This window comes from Elephantulus edwardii, unplaced genomic scaffold (genome assembly GCF_000299155.1).
Source record: "Elephantulus edwardii isolate Elephantulus edwardi_28Jun2011 unplaced genomic scaffold, EleEdw1.0 scaffold00377, whole genome shotgun sequence".
NCBI lineage: Eukaryota > Metazoa > Chordata > Mammalia > Macroscelidea > Macroscelididae > Elephantulus > Elephantulus edwardii.
Window position 1 is genome coordinate 1,412,933 of NW_006400127.1, and position 23,655 is coordinate 1,436,587.

The 23,655-nt window shown below is 38.5% G+C and overlaps 1 protein-coding gene across 1 annotated transcript in view; it reads right to left on the reverse strand.

The window, feature by feature from the left end:
* The window catches only part of PKP2 (plakophilin 2), a 126,095-nt gene that overhangs the window by 79,368 nt on the left and 23,072 nt on the right, over window positions 1–23,655 (reverse strand). The window contains exons 2-4 of the mRNA XM_006902184.1: window positions 11,852–11,964; window positions 10,548–11,245; window positions 711–846 (exon numbers count right to left, since the gene is read on the reverse strand). Coding sequence (XP_006902246.1) covers window positions 711–846; window positions 10,548–11,245; window positions 11,852–11,964 — 947 coding nt within the window. The remainder of the gene's footprint in view (window positions 1–710; window positions 847–10,547; window positions 11,246–11,851; window positions 11,965–23,655) is intronic.

Sequence of the window (23,655 nt, forward strand, 5' to 3'; positions counted from 1 at the left end):
TATAAACTAAATATATGCATGTACACACAGATATATATATGTGTTTTATATATAATACACACACACACACATCCCCACCCCCAAATCCTCTTGTAAGTTGTATTTGTTTATGTATAGAAAAAGAATGCAATTTAGAGTGGGAGAGAAACTTTATTTTTTTAGAGAAACTTCTTTTTCACTCATGTCTTTTTGAACTGTATGACCACCATACATCAGCTCTATTCTAGAAGATCTTTTCTACAGGACCATTTGTGCAAGTACAGAAAAAAAAATATACAAAACTGTTTACTGTTAACATGAAAATGGAAAACTATGAAAAGATACATGTTAAATAAAAAGTTAAAAACAGTTATAATTAGTATTTTTTTAAAATACAGAAGACACTAGCCTGACAACAAACATACATATTTTCATCTTTCTCTGTAAAAAAAATTCTGGAAGTAGTATTTATTCACAGTTTCCTCACTCTTGTGTGTGTGTGTGCTGATGACTACAGAAACTTGAAACGCAAGCAAAAGGGTAACGTACTTTCTAAGCTTCTGCATTGCAAGACTGTTTTGTTTTATTTTTAATTGAGCACTGATTTCCAAAATTTATAAAGACTCAAAACAAAATATTTTAAAATTCAAATTAGTAGTATTCAGTGTACAGGGTCACTTTACTGGATGTGAACGTGTAGTGGTTTTTGAACTGGTCTTCCGCCTACTCACCTTTTTCCGCGCTTCAGACTTCTGGAAGCACTCATGCTGTATGAAAGTAGCTGCCGCACAAATCCTGGACAGGGGCGTGTGATCGGCATCAAGCAAGCTGACTGCCCGCTCCAGAGTCATCTCCATGTCCGCATTCCTAGGCAAACAGTCACAGATTCAGCGCATTATCAAGCCTGAGATCTAGAGATGACTTAACTCGTGTTGGGAAATACCAGACTTATGGCTTCGCAGCTAAAATAAAGCCTGGTACCAATTTGGAGATGATGAGTAAAAGCTAGTATCAGAAATACTACAGCTCTGGTGAGATTGTAGATGTCATTCAATTGAACAGAATCACAAAATGCATAAAAAAAAAGGACTCATCTCTTTTTAAGATAAATATATGAAGCCTGATAATTATACTTATCAAAAAGTGCCATTAAAGCATAATAAAGCTTTAGATAAAATAAATTCATTTACAAAATAAAAACATTCTTATTCTAATAATGTCACATCTGTAGAAGAAATAACTGCTCTTCAAAAATCACTACTTAATTTCCTAAAAACAACTTATAATGTATTATTTCACCTTAAAATGGATTTTTAAAATAAATACTCATTTAATGCATAGGATAGAATTTAACAATGAAAGTCAGAAAAACTAAGTGTTGTTAAAACCCAGCTAACTGGTATAACCGAAATACATTAGAAAAGAAAATGATTACATGAAATTTTAACCACATCTTTGCTTTTTTCTTCTGTTAGTGGCATTATTTACTTTTGTCAAACTGTAAATGCTTCACCAAAAATTGGTGTTACCTTTTCCATCACTAAAAATAACAAATATCTACCTTAGATTCAAACCCCTAGAGATACACTGTCTTTATCAGTGCAACTGACTGTGGACTATCCCACCCGAGCTTCCTATACTCTCCAAAGAGAGATCACTGTTTCTACTCATCATAACCCGTCTCTGGTGAATACCAGTTAACACTGCAAGTAATTCTCTTTTTATAATAATGAGATTATATATGACTTCTTCTTTTGTGATTGAATTAATTTTATACAGCAAAATGTCCTGCAGATTCATTCATTCGGTATTTTAAGAACTCATCATTTTTCTTTATAGCTGCGTATTTCACTGTGATGGTATAGCACATTTCATTCACTCATTGTATCATCTTATACCTGAGGAGTTAAATTTGTGAAAAATGTACCTATTACCATTATGACCAGCCATTTTTACTTAATATAAATTCTTTTTAGAAAATGTTGTTAGGTGCTATTGAGTCAAATATGTCCTATAGAGACCCTATGAGCAACAAGTCTGAAACTCATCCTATCCTGTGCGGTCCTCACATTCTCAGACACACTCAAGTCCTTTGCTGCCATCATTGTATCAATTCATCTGAAGAGGGTCTTCCTCTCTTTCACCTACCCTCTACCTTTCCAAGAATGGGAAACAAAGTTTTATAATCTTTGCCTTCAAGGAACACTCTAGCCACACCTTCTCAAAGACCTGTCTGTTCTCTTGGTCGTCCATGGGATCTTCAGTGCTCCTCTCCAACACCACAGCTCACAGACATCAATTTTTCTTCTGTCATCCTTATTCATTGTCCATCTCTCAGATGCACAAGTGATCAAAAAGATAATGGCTTGACTTAAGTGCACCTTAGTCCTCAAACTGATATCATTACTCCTCAATAATATGGAGAGGTCCTTCACTGCAGACTTTCCCAGTACAATGCATGTCTTGGTCTCTTGACTTCTGGCACTAAGGGTGTTCACTGTGGATCTAAGTAGGAACCACGTTGTTGACAGTTTCAATCTTTTCTTGTTGTTGGTTATCGGTCCAGGAGTGAGAATTTTTGATTTCTTGATACTGAGATGCAATCCATATGGAAGGCTGTATTCTTTGCTCATTTCCAACAAGTGCTTCAAGTCCTTCTCACTTTCAGCAAACAAGGTTGTGTCATCTGCATAACACAGACTATTGCGGAGTCATCCTTTGATCCTGATGTCACATTCTTCTTCACAGAGCCAGCTTCTTGAATAATTTGTTCAAGATACAGATTGAATAAGTATGGAGAAAAGAAACAACCTTGACACACACTTTTCTTAATTTTAAACCATGTAATAATAATTGTTTCCTTGTTCTGTTTGCACAACAGCCTCTTTAAGTTTTGTATGAGCAAATCAAGTATTTTGACATTCCTATTCTTCTTAATGTTAGCCATAACTTGTTGTGAACCACACAGCTAAATATCTTTGCATAGTCAATAAAGCACAAATACACATTCTTCTGGTTTTCTTTGCTTTCAGCCAAGAACCTGACAGTGATATCCCTGATGCCATGGCCTGTTCTAAATTTCATTTGAACTTCTTGCAGTTCCTTGTCTATGTACTGTTCTAGCCATGTTGGAATGATCTTCAGCAATATTTTGCTTGCATGTGATATTATATTGTTTGATAACTTCCACATTCTGTTGGCTCATCTTTCTTGAGGTGGGAATATTTCACATTCATAAAATCCAATGCTTTTACAAAGATAATGAAACCCTAAGTCTTAATGACAGTGATAATGTTGTCTTTATTATCCATCTCTAGAGTTGTTTTAACTGATGAAAGATCATTTCTTTTTTTTTTTGTGTGTGTGTGCATGTACCGTCAAATCAGATCTGACTGGTACAGGAGGATATTGCGCCTCCTTCTCCGGCAGAGCATCTGGTGGATTCGAACCGTGTTTCTCTGGGATTGCAGTGCAGCTTCTTGCCACTAGGCCACCAGAGCTCCCCGAAAGATCATTTCTAACTTAACAACAATCTTAAGTTTAATGCAGTGGTTTTGTTTTATTTGTTGTTGTTTTTTTGTTTTTTTAAGATTCAACCATTAATCTACCTCATGAGTTGAACATGATTCAGGCAACTGAATTTCCCAATTTTCCAACACCCACTAATAAATTCCATTACCTGACTCCTTTCTTTTCCTGAACATGATTCACAAAGCTCTGCATTTATTCCCAGTGATTCCAATGCTACTTCACTTTATTACCAAAAACAAGTCCGAGGTTGAATGGAGATTTCCTCAATATGAAGGTGTGTACAGATGGCAGAAGGGCAGAAGGTGAGTTTTCTGTTTTGTTACTGTCTCTAACGTCCAGCTCTATAGCACATCTTCTATTCTGACCCCAACCTCGCTTTATTTCCTGTCACCATCAATCTACTTTCTTCTACTTCTCTACACTCTAATTAGAGTTGTCTTCTAATGCTTCTCTAAACACTGTGTGCCCATTCACAAAGTCACACTCTGATTTTTCAGAAAACGTGTTCCTTTTTTCCCTGACAAATTCTTAATCCATTTAAGATTCAACTCAGAGTTATCACTTCTGTGAAATCTTTTCTGCGTCTCCAAAGCCAGACAGAGGTATTTCTTTTATCTTCCATTCTCCTACAGTCTTCCTTCCCACCTTCACTCCCTTTCTCTGGCTTTTTAACCTTCTTTGCCTTCCTTCCCTTCTCATTCACTTCCCAGTGACTAAAGAAAAGTGACCTTGGAAATGAGGTTGAGATACAAGAGAATCAGAAAAGCAGCTGTTTCCTTCCTGAACACATTCCCCAAAAGTGAGTCTTTTCAACCTTCAGTTAACAAGTCAAAACTATGGTTCATTTAAATGAAAACTTAAGAAGCAGCACTACAAAAGATTATTGGTCAGCATATGAAACATTGAAAGTGAAAAAAAAAAAAAATCAAAAGTGGGACTTATTTTCCTGCTCTCAATCCCCAGGAATCAGCTTTCTTGGCAGCTAACACACAGTCCGGCCTGCTGAAGACTAGCTCCCCTGGTATCAGAATATGACTCTGCTTCCGAAGGCCAAGTAAACAGAGAAAACAATGGACAGCTCGATCATGCCTCCGGATGCAATTTCCTCTACCTCACAAAGATTTTAAAGTATGATAAAAGTACTGCTTTAAGAAGATGACTGTGGAACAGTTACGTTTCTAGAAACGGAGACAATATGAGAGTATGAAAAGAGTCTTAACTGAAGCAATAAATTAAAGGGCTGTTAAAATTGAAAACAGAAAGACACAGATGTATAAAAAAATGAATACAAGATGAAAGAATATGTAAAAAATATTAAATAAAAAGAGAAAATCGGGAGGGAAATCAGTAGGACATCTTTTGGTCCTTTAGAACTATGGCCACAAACTTGAATAGGATTCAGTTTCTCCAGAGAACACGCCTCTTCTCTAAATTCCTATTGTTGTCGTTACGTGCCGCCGAGTTGCCTGGGACCCATAGCAACCCTATGTACAGCAGCTCTGAAACCTGCTCTGTCCTGAGCTTGTCTACTGATTTCAACACACCAACCCCCACTGCCCCTGTTTGAACACTATTAATGCACCACAAAATTTATATGTGATATGCTTTTCACTGACCATCTATTAGACCTTTATATACTGTTGTTAAGTTCTGTCAAGTCAGAACTGACTCATAGCTGATTCCCCAGTGGGTTTTCAGAGGCAGAATACTGCTCAACAGGAGACTGCCCCTGTGTCCCCCACAGAGCAACAGGTGGATTTGAACCGCTTATCTTTGACTTGGCACTGCAATTCTTCACCACTAAGCCACCAGAGCTTCCTAGGCCTTTAGAGAGTCTGCTCAATTTTTATCTCTTCAAATGTCTAGCATTCAAGAGGAATCAAATATTAATTTGTTAAACCTCTACTTTCCAAAATGTTTATAAGCAACATCCATAATCCTGTTCTTCATTGTTTTTAACCCTTATCCATCAACCCACTTTAGATTTATAAAAAAAAAAACACAACGGATTTATTATCCTACTAGAAAACACACTCTCTAATATTCTATTTTGGTTTTCTGTGGCACTAGTTACCATGTGATAAGTCATTCTTCTTTTGTAAAAACACTGCTTAATATCTTATGTCATTACATAGATTTGTAGTTTTATCTAGATACTTTATATAGATGCTTTACAGATATGAAAGAACATTCCTTTACATGTGAGAATTTCACAAGAGGGATGAAGCACATAAAAAAAAAGGAGATGGGCAGAGGTTGAAATGGGAACAACAGCTCAAAGTATGTGGTCTTAGAGGACAATCTCTAGGAGAGCTTGAAATGAGTCATAAAGATAACAAAGGAGGGTCAAAAGTTAAACACAGAAGTTGCCTTGATAACTTACTTTTCTCACTATAAGTAATATGTACAGTCCTTTCTCTGTTCCACAGATAGAAAAGTTTTCCCTTTATAAAGACGGGTTAGCTTCCATGATTTCTGGTCTTTAGGAGGGCAATTCAATGTAGCATGTTAATCACAGGGCTGCACAATTCGAGGAGTGGGTGGATTGAAGGAAATAGGAAGGATCTTATGTGAAAAAACAATGTATTCAAACTTTGTAAATAAATCAGAACAAAAAAAGTATAGTAGATTGTTGTTGTTAAGTGTCGTCAAGCCACAGGCGACTCATAGCGACCCTATGAAGGAGAGTCCTCAATGCTTGGGTGCCTTTCATCCTCTCTCCAGGTTCATAGGAATAGTAGATAATGAAACCTATAATTTTAAACTTCTTGACATTAGTGTTATTATTTTCGTAAATATTATTGCTGTTGTGTACTATCAAGTCGGAAGTGACCCACAGTTGACCCTCGGCAGGTTTTCAGAGGCAGCTAATCGCATGGAAGGTGACTATCCATCCTTCTCCTGAAGGGTAGCTGGTGGTCTCGAACCATGTGCCTTTGGTATTGCAATGCATCTTCTTGCCAGTAGGCCATCAGAGCTCTCCAAATATGATTAAGTAGTATAGTAAAATTTACCATCCATCAAAACAATTCAAAATAGTACATATTATATTTCTTTTAGAGTCTGAGTCATAGCAATGAAAACCCAGAAGGCAAAAAAGTAGGGTCTATATTTCTATTTTTCCTTCTTTAATTCCTTAATTCTTTCACCATACATTTATCCAGTGTCTATCACACACCTGGCTATTTTAGGATGGAGATATCTGTAAGAAGCTAAAAATCTAGAGGTTGGGCATACAAGTAAACAACCAGGAACACATCAACCCAGTCTGGAAGTGGTGACAAGGTGGTTAAGGTGACAGGATCCTCACTGCAATGTTTGCAGTTTGACTTCAATAGTTCACAGTTCCACAGGAGAACGACATAGCAGTCTGCATTCACAAGCCTTGAAAACCCTATAGGCTGTTCAACCTTGTCCTACAGGGTGGTTCTGAGTCAGAACTGACTCCAGAACAATGGTTCTTTTATGTGGTCGGTTTTAGGGAAAAGGTAGTACTGGAACTAAATGCAGAATTATGGATCCCCAGGCAAAAACAGAGTTGTATATATAAAAAGCTAGAGGGACTGACATGAAAATGAATACATTCTATTAAGGGAAAGGCATATGGTTCTAAGTGGTTTTCATGCTTGTGTGTTTTGAGATGGTGGTGATGAAGGATAGACAAGAGGAGAAAAAGGTAAGACAGGAGGGATAAGCAGAGATGAAAACACGATGGGCCTTGTACGCCACGCTAAGCAGCATGAATACTTGGTGGAATTTTTGAAGGAGTTTACACGGGCAGCAGAATGATCAGATTTGGGAAGATGATTCTAACAGTCACAGAGGATAGTTCTGTGTGAAGCAAAGCAGAGGCAGAAAGATGTGCAATGAAGACAGGAAGAAGGGCAAACCCCTCAAATCATTACGGGGATAGAAACATGACTTGGTGATGTTCAGGTGTGGAGGGAGGATGCTAGAATGAATCCCAGGTTTGTAAATGGAGGAATTCCAGAGGAGGAGGAGACAGTTTGGAGCAGAGAACAGGCAGGAGATGAAAAGTTTCATTTCCTCCACCTCATTTCTCTTGAGTCTGAAATGATTCCTAGTTGACCCTGCAGTGGATTTTCCAAAGCTGTAAATTGCACTGGAGGTGACTGCCCGTCTTTGTCTGTGGTGCAGCTGCTGGCTTCAGGTTAGCCGTGCAACACTTTATGAACCAGGCCACCAGAGCTCCCCAAATTTAGCTTAGGACCTATTATTTAGTATGTGATATTCTGAAAAGTATTAAGATATAAATGTCAGAGTTCAGTAGAGAAGACAGATCTAAAGATAAATATGTCAAAATCACTGGACAGGCAGAAGAGGAATGTTACGCAGAAGAGGACTGTTAAAAAAAATACGAAGAAGGAACAAGTGGAGGAGCAAAAGGGACCAGAAGATGGTGGTTCCCTAAAAACAAATGCAAAATAATTTCACAAACAGGAATGTCATATGCTGTTGACATCCCTGTTTAAATAAAAGAAATGCTAGAATGTATGTCTGCTTTTGATATAAAAATAATGCCTACGGTTCCAGAGAGGGTAAAAACAAATTGCACTTTGGAGGCCAGAATTTTGAAGCCCTGTCTCACATACTTGGGCACAAGGCCAGGAGGGACCAGTCCTTGGAGAAGGAGATCATGCTTGGAAGGGTGGAGGGACAGCGCAGGAGACGAAGACCCTGGAGGAGATAGATTGACATGGTAACTGGAGTAATGTGGTTAAATGTGTGGGATACAGTCAGACTGTTTCAGAATAGGACTGGGTTCAGAACTGTTATACACAGGGTCACTACGAGTCTCCGATGACTACTTGATGGCACATGACAACAACAGGATGCAAATCAGTTCATTTTGGGGGGGCTATTCGAGTGAAACAGTGGAGATGGACGTCATATTGCAATGGATTGATGAGAAATCAGGAAGTGATAGAACAGCTGCAATAAGTCTGTCTCTCTTTTAAGAAGCTTGAGTTCATAAGGAAGAAGAGAAGAAAGCCTGTTGACGGAAGATGCGAGATGACAGTTTTCTTACTGTTGTAATAATTTTGTTAAAACTGTGCCAACACAAAACCTTGAATATAGGAAGCAGTCAATAAAACTGAAATTATTATTTTAAAATATTCATTATATTTTCCCACTGTAATGAATTGTTGTAGTTATTGTTAGGTGCCATTGAGTTGCCTGCAACTCATAGTGAACAACTCATAGTGTACAACATCCCTAAACTCTGTTCTATCCATGCCAATCTTATTGTCTCTGATACACCTACCCCCATTACCCCAGTCACTGAATCAATCCATCTCATTGAGGGTCTTCTTCTCCTGCGCTGTCCCTCCACCCTCCCAAGCATGACGTCCCTTTCCAAGGACTGGTCTCTCCTCGCAACATGTCCAAAGTGTGTCAGATGAAGCTTCAGAATCCTTGCCTCCAAGGGGCAGCATGTTTAACCCTCTCCAGGATGAAGCTGTTCATTCTCTTAGCAGTCCATGGTATATTCAATACTCTTCTCCAGCACCACAGCTCAAAGGCATTAATTCTCCTAACATCCCTACTCATTGTCCAGCTCTCTGACTGATACCAAGTGACTGCAAAGACTATGGCCTATATCAGGCACACCTTAGTCTCCAGACTGACATCTTTGTTCTTCAGTACTCTGGGGATGTCTTTAACAGCAGACTTTCCCAACACAATATATCTTTTAAATTCCTGGCTGCTGGTGCCAAGAGTGTTGACTGTGGAGTCAAACACTCTAAAGCTGTTTACAATCTCAATCTATTCACCATGCTATTTCTCTTCTTTATAAATATACCTATATTCACAGAATATCTGCTTTCTAAGAAATGGTAGAAGTCAGATGGCAAAATTGGCTTCATAAAAAAACTTTTCCTGGTCTAAAGGAAACTAGGTGTCACAGTATGTGCTGTACCAGGATGCTAACTGACAAGTTGTCAGTTTAAATCTATTAGAAGTTCTGCGGGAGACAGACAGGCAGTCAGTCTCCCCCCATACAGGTTCACAGCCTTGAAAATTCAATGGAGGGTCCCCAAGAGTTGGGCCTAGATGGCAGTGTGTTTTGTTTTAGTATTGCTTCAAGATTTGCCTTGTATCTTTCTGAAAAGTAGTTCTCATCTGTGCCTCCCTTGTCAGTGCAATAGAAATCACTGCACAAATCCACTTAAAGGGATAATGAAATATAATAACTTTCATTAAGCAACTTTTAGAAATCCAACAAAAATATTTTGCTATAATGGCCCTGTGATTACTTCTGGAGATAATGATTTAAAAATTTATCCATTTCTCAACCTTTCCCAACTTTCCTCAACCCATTTACAAAACATGTGTTCCAAGATCAAACTCAAAGAAGGGTTAAGTTCCAAAAATGAAATTAGTCAAGCTATAAAGTAAATAGGAAAGAAAAAGGAATTACTTTTAAAATTCAATTCTTTTTCATAAGCTAGGAGTTGCCAAAAAATACTCTCCAAATTTCTGATTCCGGAATGAAAATAAAGGTCTCAAGTATCAAATTAAGGAAAGAGGCATTTAGAAACCAGTTCCTTTCTTCAGCTCTCAGTAGCTTTTGGATGGTTAGTAGTTATTAAAACAGCATTTGGGGTTCACCGAGACTAAACATTTTGCCTTTTTCCTTCCTTGCCTTCAAGTAAGTACTGAGAAAATGCATGGAATCATCCATTTCTTAGTCTACTTGGAGTCAGCTATCAGACCAGATATTCATATAGTTTAGGAGTAGATCTCCCTCCAGGCAGCTTTTAATCTGAAACAGATGGGCTGAACCGTCACAATTCCCCACAAAGCTGCCATCTGAGCAGGTAGATTGGCCCCTTCCCCTGAGGTAAATGAGCTGATCTGTCAATTAAGCAGCTGTGTATAAAGCCATTATTTTAATCACTTATCTCTGGAAGCCTTTCTCTCCACCCCAGAAGTGCCAGCTCACGCTCTAAGGGCTATGGGAACAGAATGTGCTGGCACCGACTGAACTGCAGATTCAGAAGGGGCCTTACCCAAACTGGGAGTCGGTGAAAGTGCTTCTCTCCGAGAGCAAATTCCCGCTTCCGCCTGCTGCCACCTGGCCAACGGTCATGTGTGTTCTCCTCCCACTGGGATCCACAGCGACACTAGGCCCTGCTTCCCTCAGAGTGCGGGTGCTGTGGAAGGAGCTCTGATGCCAGGAGGACCGAACAGCCCTGTTCTGGTTGACAGGTTGCAAGGGCACCAGTGGCCTCACTTGCCCAGCAGCAGGGCCTGAAGTCAGATAGTTCTCTTTCTCCAAGAGGTTGCCCATGCTGTGACTGGTCCCAGGCCTGGGGTACGTGAGCACTGCTGGGCTGACAGGAACACCATCAAAAACCGTGTTGTTAACAGACCCATACTGGTACTGTCTGTGGTAAGTGTCATAGTGGCGCTGCCTGCTCACAGCATTGGGATGGCTGAAGCCAACAATTTCTGAACGAGCATATCTTGGTGGCATGAGGAGGGTAGATCTCTTGCTTTCCTGGTGCCGCAAGGTGTGCCCAGCCTGGCTTCGTGGGTTGTACTGGTATTCACTGTGAGAGTAGTGAACCCTTTCAGGGCTGCTGTCAGGAGAAATCTCAAGCCTCCTCAGAGGCTGCCTGAAGGACCTCTCTTCCATCGACTTCTGTGAACTATACTGTGCCGCTCCTCTCCCCCAGCGATTTTCATAAGTGGCTGTCGTGCCTGCCTGCACAGTGAGAAAGAAAATGTAAATAAGCCATACATCAGTTCTTCTCTCTGTGGAAGACTAACTACCTACCTCTGTGGACTCAAACATACCAACAATCACAAAGACAGCCTGGGACCTGGAAACGATTCATTCTGTTATCCGTAAGTCATTCATTCATTCTCTTATATATGAGTCATTCACACTGCTGACACACACGAGGGCACCATGAGTCACAGCGGCTTGACAGCAACTAACAGCAACTACTACTCGGGTCTATTAAACAAAACATGTTTCTCTCACTCAAATATGGAGACTGGCCCCATTATAGGTGAAGATTTTTATCAACCAAGACTTGATTTATTTGGGATATATATATATATAAAACACCAAAAAATACACACATATATATATGTGTGTGTGTGTGTCTATATATAGACACACACACACACACACACACACACACACACTGATTTGCTACTGCTTAAAGTTTCCAGATTTCCATGATGTTGACATAAATTTGAGAAGGGAAAAGGTAAACGATAGAAAGAAAAAAAAAAATTAAAGGTAGTTTGAAAATGTTTTCACGGTAGTCTGACAGCTGGGGGTTTTGCTCTGATATCCCACCTGTAGTATATCATAAGTTTTAGGAACAGGTGAACGCCCTGTAGCAAAATCATTTTCAACCAAGTGTAGGTTGTAGACATACTCGGGAACACTGCTGGTGCGATGGAGATTTCCTGCAAACAAGCACATATAAAAATAATTCAGAATAGAAGTAGGCCAATCAACATTTAAAGACAGAACAAGTGTAGGCTGAATTTTTAAGTTTAATAATCAGGCTAATAAAACAAGCATTAGCATTATATTTAGGGTATTTCACTGTTAATTTAACATCCTGGGATGTGGGTGTGGGGGAGAAAATTTTATCACAACATTCTCTACAAATTTTTCAAAATCAAATTAATTTTAAAAGGTTTTGTTTGTTCTTTAAGAAATGAAGATTCACAAAAATCCAAAAGCATTTGGTTGTTATAATTCTGAAGAATTGGTTTAGGTGGTCCATATTAGACAGTTCCGTTTTTCTAGTGAGACCTGGAGAAATCTCTTCCCAGGGCAGGGACTCAGAATCTTCTAGCAGTAAGTAGTTGTAGGCAATAAATGGTGACTCACCACCTTTAGATAAGGGAGTTTGTATAAACGGCAAGCTGGGTCAGTAAGGTCAAAAACTCAAGTGACATTTGAAAAAGGCCCAGGCCCAGGCGGAAGGATTTGGATATTTGAGAGTCAGGCAGCTGTAGAAAATCAAACTTTACTTTACAATGAAGATAACTTGTTTTGTGGAATCATTGTTTTTTGGCTCATTGTTTGTTAGATGGTCTCCTCTCACACAGACACTAAGTAGGAGTCACCCTTTGTGCTCAGCCTTGTGGGGATCACAGGATTCTATATTCTCCATATGGTGTCACATCTTAAAGTGCTCTCTTTTCGGAGAGGAAGCATTAGAAGACTATTGTACCGTTTTTTATTTCATTTATCCCCTTTTTATACTCTTGCTCCCTTTTGTTTTTTAAGGCTAATTAAAATACTCAAAGAACTCCAAAACATAGGCAATCTCTAGTTTTCTAATTTTAACTAAAACTTCTGTCATGTAGTATTCTTTTAAAAAAATCCTATGCGGGTGGGGTGGGATATTACTCAATTACCTCTCCCAGGCTTTTAGAAACATATGAATGATGTAGATAATGAAAACAGGCAGAAACTTTCAACACAATTGGAACATACCAACAAGTTTTTTCCAATTTTGTAAATTCAAAATTTCAAAAGACTAAAAATTTACAAGTTATTTTGGGGGTGAAGAATAGAGATTGTTACTGTCAGAGAACGAAAGTATGAATCAATCCTCAGTTATGTTTGTACACGTGTCCTTGTTTCCTGGAGCTAAGCAATCTGGCTGATTAACAATTTTCAGGCCCCAAATGGTTTAGGAGGAGGTGAATGTGGGCTTAGTAGCTTAGCTGTCACCCAAGCGCCAGAAAATTTATTTGAACCAGGCATCCCTTTCACTAGGGGGTTGATGTCTCCACAAGGGCTGACAAAAGGTCTGGCAGCCCTTTAGTTGTTGGCCTCTATGACAGAGAATGCCTGGCATGTGGACCCTGAGTGAGTGAAAGGAACCTTCTCAGACTCCTGGAGTCAAAGTGGTAAGATGCCTTGTGGACTCACCAGTCAATGCCTAGTGGAGAGACTCCTGTATAAGATGCCTTTAGTCCCTATTATTGCACGTATATGGGCTTAGGTCAGGGAATGGCTAGACAGGGTGTGTCCAGGGAACATCTAAACTCTAATCTTAAGGTTGTGGTGATTTCAGCCCTGGAGGAGTGAGGGGAGGGGGGTAAGATGAGGACTGCTTAAAATTTTTCTACTTCCTTCCAATACAACAGATAAACAGCAACCTTTGCTATAAAGATCCTGGCCTAGCAGGAAGTTATTAGTTGATATGTAAGAAATTAGTAGGGTTTTCAAAAAGAGTTCGAGGTAATCATGGTCAAAATTTTAAACTGTATGAGAATGGAATATATGAAAATTAGGGGCGATATGTAATGATAAAACTCTTTTCTCTGTGCTGATATACAGTGGTAGCTGGAAACAATAGTTAGTATTACTCAATAAGATGGCATGATGAAAAGGTGTGATTTTTTTTAGAAATCAAAGCAACATTCCTGCCCTCCAGGCCATCATCACTTGCAGTATTACTCTTTACCTACTTCCTAGAACAGCCAGGTAATGAGGGACAGCAGATAGTGAGCCACCTTTGTCTTTAGGCTAAGATTCCTACCAGGATGTTCAAAATGTGTGAGAATCTTTTCAAGGAACCCATTGTTTCAAGTGAACTAGTGTAGCCCCTCAAACAGTTAATCAGTAAGTTTTATAATCAGGCTGTTGAAGTAAATGTTTACTTCTGGTTGTTGCTGGCAGGGGGAGGGAAGGTAGGCTGTTATAAACAATTTATATAAACTCCTTGCATCTCAACTGTATTTCAATCCTTTCTTTAAAGAGCTCAATGGATCTTAAGTATCTTTACAATGTTCTGTGACATAGAACCAACTGTTACTATCTCCACTTATAAACAGGGAATTTTAAGTTACTTGCTTTTAGTTGTACAGAATTTTAATGGGCAGGCTGGCTTCCTCCTTTCTACTGGCCTCTGTTGTTTAAATGGTGGTTTTTCTGAAATTGTTATTTATCAAAACCTTGGAGGGATTATTATCATAATTTTTAATGTAAGGACAAAAACCATCATTCCTCTAGAACTTTTTCTGGGTAGCTCCAAATATTTGGTAAATATTAATTCTTTCCTTCCACAGATGTAGTCAATCTAATTTCTATGTAGCCCATCAGGTAAGGTCCATGTGTCTAGAGTTGCCATTTGTGTCATTTAAAAAAGGTATTTGCATTGAATACATCATTGGAAAAACAAAATCCGATCATTCTATTTCCAGTCTCAATTTTGTCAACAAGCACATATTTTCCACCTAATATTCCTTCTTCACCATTTCCAATTTTTTAAATTCCAGTCACCAATTATTAACACATGCGGATTACAAGTTTGGTCAATTTTGGGCTGCAAGATTTGGTAAAAGTTTTCAATTCCTTCCTCTTTGGCTCTAGATGTAGAAGTATATATTTTAATAATAGTCTTCCTCATATGCATACATATGATATCCTATCAATCAACATGGTTGTACGAGCAAAGCAAGGGGAAAATACATGGTTTAAAATTAAAAAGAGTGAATCAGGGTTGTATTCTCTCTTCATATCTATTCAATTTGTATGCTGAGCCAATTATTCAAGAAGGTAGACTCTGTGAAGAGGAATAGGCATCAGCATTGAAGGGAGACTCATCAATAACCTGCGTTATGCAAATAACAAAGCTTGCTTACTTAAAGGGAGTAGGATTTTTTGAGTTCTGCAGTTGTTGCAGAAAATCAAAGAATAAAGCCTTCAATATGGACTGTATCCCAATTTCAAGAAAACAAAGATTTTTACCACTGGTCCTATAGGCAACATCATGACAGATAGAAGACTGAAACTGTCAACAACTTCATCTTATTTGGATCCACAATTAAAACAGTCAGGAAAGTGGGGACATATTGCACTGGGAGAGTCTTCAGTTAGGGATCTCTTCAAATTTTTGAGGAATAATATTGTCAGTTTGAGGACTAAGGTAAGCCTGATTCAAACTATGGTCTTTCTGATCACTTGTTATGCATCTGAGAACTGGACAATGAATAAGGATGACTGAAGATTTGATGCTTTAGGATTGTGTTGGAGAAGAGCACTGAACACCCCACAGACTGCCAAAAGAACAAATATGTCTTTGAGAGGATGCAGCCAGAGTTCTCTTTGAAGGCAAAGAGGATGAGGCTCTGTGTTACATACTTCAGGCATTTTGCCAGGAGGGACTATTCCTGGGGGGGGGGGTGTGAAACTTGGAAAGGTGGGGTGTTAGTGAAGGAGAGGAGGACCCTTGACCAGGTGGACTGCCACAGTGACTGTCACAATGGGCTCCACTGTGTCAGGAAGTGTGAAGATAACACAGGATAGATCAAGGTTCAGGTCTGTTCATAGGGTCATTATAAGTCATACTTGACAGTACCTAACAACAACATTAATTCCTTAATTGTTTATGTAAGTTCTTATAAGGAAGCTTCTCCTTTTCACATGAATGAACTGAGACCAGTTTATTGGTTCACAAAATGACTACAAGGGTGTAAGAGTTGGTAACAGGAAAACTAGGAGGAAAAATTTGTTTAAGCCACAGACTCTTCTTTAAGAACATGCAGGTAAGAAAAGATGTGACACCTGATAGCCAGCTTGTAGCTGGCACAATATATGGTTTTTCTGGTTAAAGAGCCAACTGTAAACAATAAATACCACAGATTAATCTACCGAGGCAATCACGAGGTTGAATTTAGGAAGATGAATAAAAGATTAATTAGCAGATGGGTTCTAAAATGTTAAACTTTAGAATAGTAAGAATGGTAAAAATAAATATTAATGAGGATAGAAACTTATTTCTTGAGGGAAGACATTATTTTCTGTTCAACAAAAGAATTAAGTCTATATAACATTATGACTACTGAACGTATAAAGAAATTCAGATATACCCTTCCACAAGAACAGAAGCAAGGAAAAGTGTGTGTGTGTGTGTGTGTGTGTGTGTGTGTGTGTGAAATTCAAGTCAACATGAAAATCTAGGTTTACTACCAAAAAAATGAAGGCATGACTATATTTCAAAGTATGTTTATTTTATAAAAGGAGGTTGTTGTTGTTATGTGCTGTTAAGTCGCCAGAAACTCATAGCATAGTAGCTCTGAATCTTGTCCTATCCTGAGCCAATCTCACTATCTTGACACACCTAACCTCAATACCCCAGTTATTCCAATTCATTCAGAGGCTTCCTATCCTGTATGGTCCCTCTATCCTTCCATGTATGGTGTCCTTTTCCAAGAACTGGTCCCTCTTGGCAACATGCCCAAAGTACATCAGAGCTTCAAAATCCTTGCCTCCAAGGAGAAATGTGATTTTACCCTCTCCAGGACAAACCTGTCTGTTCTTTTGGCATTACACGGAATGTGCAGACCTCTTCTCCAGCACTCAAACTCAACTCAAAGGCATCAATTCTTCTTCTGTCATCCTTTTTCTATATGCAGCTCTCTGATATGTAGCATGCGATTCTGAAGACCATGGCCTGGACTTTGTCTCTAGACACCTTAGTCTCTAGACTTGTTGCTCATTAGCACTCTAGAGAGGTTCCTGACAGCAGATTTTCCCAATGCAATTAATCTTTTTTAATTTCCTGATTCCTGGTACCAGTGTGGTGACCATATAACTGAGCATCCTGAAATTGTTAACAGTAGTATCACTGTCGCCTCTCCATCTAACATGGTTTGCCAGCTGGCCCAGTGGTAAGAATCTTTGCCTTCTTGATGTTGAGCTTAAATTCATACTGAAGACTACAGTCATTGGCCTGCAGCAAATGCTTCAGGGCCTCTTCAATTTCAAGAAGAAAGTTTATAGTTGCATAACTCAGGTTGTTGACAAGTCTTTCTCCAATCCTGATGCCATATTCCTCCTCATAAAGCCTCATCTTTTGGATGATCTATTCAGCATACAGATTGAAAAGGTATGGAGACAGGACACATCCCTGATGGCATTCCTTTTCTGACTTTCCTTGCTCTGTTCTGATGACTGCTTCCTGCTCCAAGTATAGGTTTTGTACAAGCATAATCAGGTATTCTGGAATTCCCAGTCTTCTCAATGTTAGCCACAATTTGATGTGATCCATACAGTCTAAAGGTTTTGCATAATCAATTAAACAGACAGACACTCCTCTGGTACATTCTGCTTTCAGCCAAGATCCATCTGACCTTGGCTATGATGTTCCTGGTGCCACAACCTCTTCTAAACTCAGATTCCATTTCTGGTAGTTTTCTGCTGATGTGCTGATCCAGTCATATTTGGGGAATCTTCAGCAGAATTTTGCATGCTTGTGATATTGTTTGAGGATTTGCATACTTTGTTGGGGTTTTGGTTTTTTTTTTTGAATGGGAATAAATATGGATCTCTTCCAGTCAGTTGGTCAGGTAGTTGTCCTCCAGATTTCCTGGAACAACCTAGTGAGCATGTCCAAGGCAACATCTGTTTGTTCAAATATGTCAACTGGTATTCCGTCAATTCTTGGCACCTTGTTTTTGCTATATCCTTCCTAGAAGTTTGAACTTCCTCCTTTATCACCATTGCCTCTTGATCATATGCTGTTTCATGAAATTCTTCTGTGTCAGCCAATTCTTTTTGGTACAGTGACTCTGTTTACTTCTCCCGTCTTCTTTTAATGCTTCCTGGATCATTTAATACTCTGTTCAAAGCATCCTTAAGAATTGCCACTCAAGGATTGAATTTGTTCTTCAGTTCCTTTAGCTTAAGAAATGCTGCGACTGTCCATCCCTTTCGATATTTTTACTCCAGCTCCTTGCACATTTCATTGTAATACTTTGTCTTCCTGAGCTGCCAAAAACCATCTGTTAAGCTCCTAAGTTTCCTGATTTCTTTGTTTTAGCTTGCCGACATTCTAATGCAATATTCAGGGTCTCTTCTAACATCTATCTCGGTCTTTTCCTCCTCTGTAGGATCTTCTCAAAGAAAACTGTGAACTCAATCTTAAGCTCTAGCTGTATTATTTTCTGTCAGCACAAACCACACAGAAGTCTCATTTCCTTTTTACTCCAATTATTAATAGGCTTGCTGAAGGTCTGCTGATAAAGCATACATTAAGATCCCTTTAAAAAGTATAAAGCAATATGCAAAAATAATAGTTTTCAAATCAGAGTTTCACAAAAATTTGTTTTTCCACATATTTTCATTAGTCCATTCTGAAAAGAGAGATAAAAATAGTGTGCATTCTTTCCTTATACTGTGTTATAGTTCATACTTTTATTCTTATAGTTTACCAGTGGTATTAAATTTTACTTATTTTTGTTAATTTTAATTGATCTAGCCACAGAGGGTTACAATGATTATTTTAGCTTTTCTCTCTTTGTCCAATATATAACATCCTTTCAATGTTTTCTAAAGAAAGTGATGAGTTATTAAAGTGTAAATTGAATTAACATCATCTTGGATAACATTATCTAAAATTTTTGTTTTAAGAACACAATAGACACATTCTGCAGAGCTCCCTTTGAGGAAAATGAAACAGATAGCTATACAACAATTTTAAACTCAACCTTCTCTTCTTAAAAAAGCAATTCAAGGGGAGCTCTGGTGGCCTAGTGGCTAGAAGTTGCACTGCAATCCCAGAGACGCATGGTTTGAATCCACCAGATGTTCTGCCAGGAAAGGAGGGACAATCTCCTCCTGTACCAGTCAGATCTGATTTGACGGTACACTCACACAAAAATAATAAAATTTTTTAAAAAAAGCAATTCAAGTCAAAGCTATGTTGGAGTGGGAGAGAAAATAGGACAGGGTTGTATTCCATGGTAGGAGAATAGTTAAATGGCTCAGAACACTTTAAAAATCTATCCCTCACAAAATAACTTTCTCCCCCTCTTCTGATCTGAACATTAGATTTGAATGACATATTCCTTAAACAGCTGGTAGGAGAAAAACTATCTTTGATTATGGACAGTTTTTCAAGCATTATCCAAAATTATAAAGTATTGTTAGAACTAAAAATACTCAATTTACATGTAATTTATACTTAAAGGAAAATTTCTAGCAATAAAGGTATTAAAAGGGGTCCCCCCAAAAACATAGGTACAGATGAAAATATTCATAGAAACCACTATATATTCATTACTAATATTGATTTAACTGTGTGAATAATAAGGATGATTAGCTGTTTTTCCATTACACACTTACAATGAACTTTTTGCTGGAAACAGACCCTGAAAGTAGAAAGTTACTGTATTCCTCTCTTGTCTTTCTACAGCAAGATCTAAGTAAGAACAGCATTCTTTTTCTTTACATTTTAAAGATTTAGACTTCATTTCTTCGCTAAGAATAAAAGTAGAGGCATGTTACTACAGGTGGAGCATACCATCTTGAAACTTAGCATAAGGAATTTAGCATAGCAATTCATACTTGCAGGTCTTCTTATGATCATTTGCTAGCAAAATTAGGAACTTTAATGAGGAATATGAAATATGTGAGGCTCAAGCACAAATGAAGCATCAGTATCCCTGAACTGAGTGGAATTTTGCTTGTATTTGTGGGCATGTTAACAGAGCATTAATTTATTTAGATTTATGTATAGATAAAGAGAGATATATAGATTTACGCGCGCACACACACACACACACACACACACACACACACACACACACACACCCTCTGGTAACCTAGTGGGTAAGGAGTTGTGCTGCTGGCCCAAAGGCACACTGTTTGAATCCACGAGCTGCTCCACAGGAAAAAGACGGAAATCTCCTCTCATGTGATTTTTGGCCTCAAAATATCCATTAAAGAGTAAGCTAGGATTTGGTTTCAGCTGCACAGCACCTAAATCATGCATTACATACACATACACACACACCCCACACACTCTTTTATCTAGTTCTGTTCTTATCCTTGATCCACAAAATTGGCAGCTATTTATAAAATTCATTATTTTCTACCTTGTATGCAAAACAGGTAAACTACTTGCCCAGGCTGAAAAATGAATGAAATATGCTGGTTTAGAAAACTATAGTGAAGGTTTTTAAAAAGTTATTCTTTTACATTATAAAAATTTAACAAAATCCTGTGTACTGTAACTCACTGTGATAAGCTAATAGAATAAAATTAACCTTAAGAAATAATTCAGTGTATTGGGTGTAGACTGGAAATGCATATGGTCATGCATTCTTATGCTCTTGAGTATGTGAGGGACATGTTAGCTCTCCTGGGAGACCAGGTCACAAGCTCCATGTGTCAGTGTGTGACTAGTCAATGGTTGTGTGATTCACACAGTATATCTACAAACCATCAGTAGTTCTTATTTTTCAAAAAACTTCTATGCAATTCAAGGAATGTTGTTTTTATGTGCTGTTCATGTCGTCTGAGACTCATAGCGACCTTATACAGCAGCTCTGAAGCCTGCCCTTTCTTGAGCCAGTCTTACTGACTCTTACACACTTACCCTCATTGCTCCAGTTACTTTATCAATCCATCTTATCCAGCATCTTCCTCTCCTGTGCTGCCCCTCCGCCCCTATGAGCATGATGTCTTTCTCCAAGGACTAGTCTCTCCTGGCCAAGTGCCCAAAGTATGTGAGACAGAGCTTCAAAATACTTGCCTCCAAAGAGAAACTTGGTTTCATCCTTTCTAAGACAGGCTGGCTTACTTGTTTTCTTGGTGGTTCATGGTATGTTCAAGACTCTTCTACAGTACTACAATGCAAAGGCATTGATTCCTCTTCTGTCCTCTTTAGTCACTGCCCAAGTGTCTGATGCATAGCAAGTAAATGTGAAGACCATGGCCTAGAAAAGGTGTACCTTAGTCTCTAGACTAACATCATTGCTTTTTAGCACTCTGCCTAGATCCCTGACAGCAGACTTCCCCAATGTAATTCATCTTTTGATTTCTTGACTGCTGGTGCCAAGAGTGTTGTTTGTGGAGCCAAGCAAGCTGTAATTGTTAACAACCTCATCTCTTCTCCAGAAGGCACAGTCATTATATATAGTTTATGGAATTAATGACAACTCTCAAATTACTGCTTTATATAGCCACAAACATATTTAAAAGCCTTTATAATACAGGCATCTATATCACGTAATTTAAGTGGTCAGAATATGACTCTTGCAACAATAAGCTCAGCCTACTGGAAGTGAAAGTTGTTTCTCAATCTAGGGATTTCTGTAATCTACCTCATCACTTATTTTGGCATTCCTCTCACTTCATTTACTGAAATATCCCACAATGATTTATTTGTAAAACTGTAGAACTGCGGTGATTAAACTCACATCAGACTCACAATACATACAATTAATGGTCAAAAGTGAGTTTATAAAGCTAAAGCTCACTAGTAGGTGATAATTTTGCTTATAAATTTCACACTGGTTTTCTTAACATTTCTCAAGTCATTATATTTCTACTCTATATTTTAACAGTCAAGTCATCACATATTCACCAACTTCTTGTTTCTTAGCTGATTCATGGCTTCTGTGCCTTCTCCATTAAACTCACCTTTGATACCTCTGTTAAGTGTATTTTCTTACAACTACTGTAGTTATCATTTTTCCCTCCTGTTAAAAGATCTTTTGTGACTCACAGTTATCATATTATTTTATTCCTTTCAAGACTGCACACATGAGAAGAGGGGTGGGGGAAAGCTCCTTAGAAAAGGATGAAAAACAGCACTGAGTTTCAAAGGAGGGTAAGAGTTAACCAGGCAGAGAGAAGACAGACAGGAATGTAGAAGAGAGGGGGAGGAATACCAAGTAAGATAAATTCCACCTGTCAGTTTGGTGGAGAATGGGCTGATAATGATGGAGTTTGAGAAGTTGCAGATCATGAAGAACTTGGAATGCTAAGTTGAATGAAGATTTTACTCCAGTAGATAACACAGAAACAGAAGGAATTTAAATAGCGAAAAGATAAGGAGATTTTAGAAAGTGCACTTGAGTAGCTAGATGGAGAATGGACTAGAGAAAAGTACAGGAGGCTCTCTCATCTTCCAAATAGATGTTTAGCTCCGTGACATCAAGAGTCACCTACACTATTAATTCTGGTTTAATCCTGTATTAACAATTACAAGTTAATTGTTAATTTGTCTTATTTTGGTATATATAAAAAAATATTCCAGTTAAACAAAGTCTGATTGCATTAAATCCATTTGGTTGACATCTGTTCTGGAGATCAGTACAGTAGAGTCAAATGTGATGATATTGTTACATATGTGCTTTTGTCTTGGGATGGAAGAAAAATATTCAAGTATACTCTATTTTATTTTTTTTTTTTGCCACTTTGGAAACACGGTATTGGGGGAAAGACCTCCCCTAAAAATGTAGGCAGCATCAGGATGGATGGCGAAGAGATTGAGATTGTCCACAGCTTCAGTTTGCTCGGCTCCACGGTCAACACTCTTGGCACCAGTAGCCAGGAAATAAAAAAAAACGTATTGCGATGGGAAAGTCTGCTGTTAGGGACCTCTCTAAAGTACTGAAGAGCGACGGTGTCTCTCTGGAGACTAAGGTGCGTCTGCTACAGGCCATGGCCTTTGCAATCACTTGTTATGTATCAGATAGTTGGACAATGACTAGGGAGGATGGAAGGAGAATTGACACCTTTGAGTTGTGGTGCTAGAGAAGAGTATTGAATGTACCATGAACTGCCAAGAAAACAAACAGATCCATCCTAGAGAGGGTTAAACCAGGCTGCTTCTTGGAGGCAAGGATTCTGGGGCTTTGTCTGACATATTTTGGACATGTTGTAAGGAGAGACAGGTCCTTAGAGAGGGACATCATGCTTGGTAGGGTAGAGGGATGGTGCAGGAGGGGAAGACCCTCTATGAGGTGGATTGATTCAGTGACTGGGGTAATTGGGATGGGTGTGTCAGAGGCAATGCAATTGGCACAGGATAGAACAGGGTTAAGGGCTATTGTACATAGGGTCGCTATGAGTCGCAAACGACTCAATGGCACATAACAACAACAAACAACAACATATAAGTTAATGCACTAAATGCAATTTCCCAAGTTGCTTCTAACATCCATTTTGTTTTTTCTTTCTCCTCATCTTTTGTACTGACCCTTTGCTCTTTTTATGGATGATATTCTTGATGTCACCCCACATCTCATTTAGTCTTCAATCCTTGGTGTTCAATGCTTCAAACTGTTCTTAAGATGATTTATAAATACAGGTAGAATAGAGATCATGTTTTGTTTCTT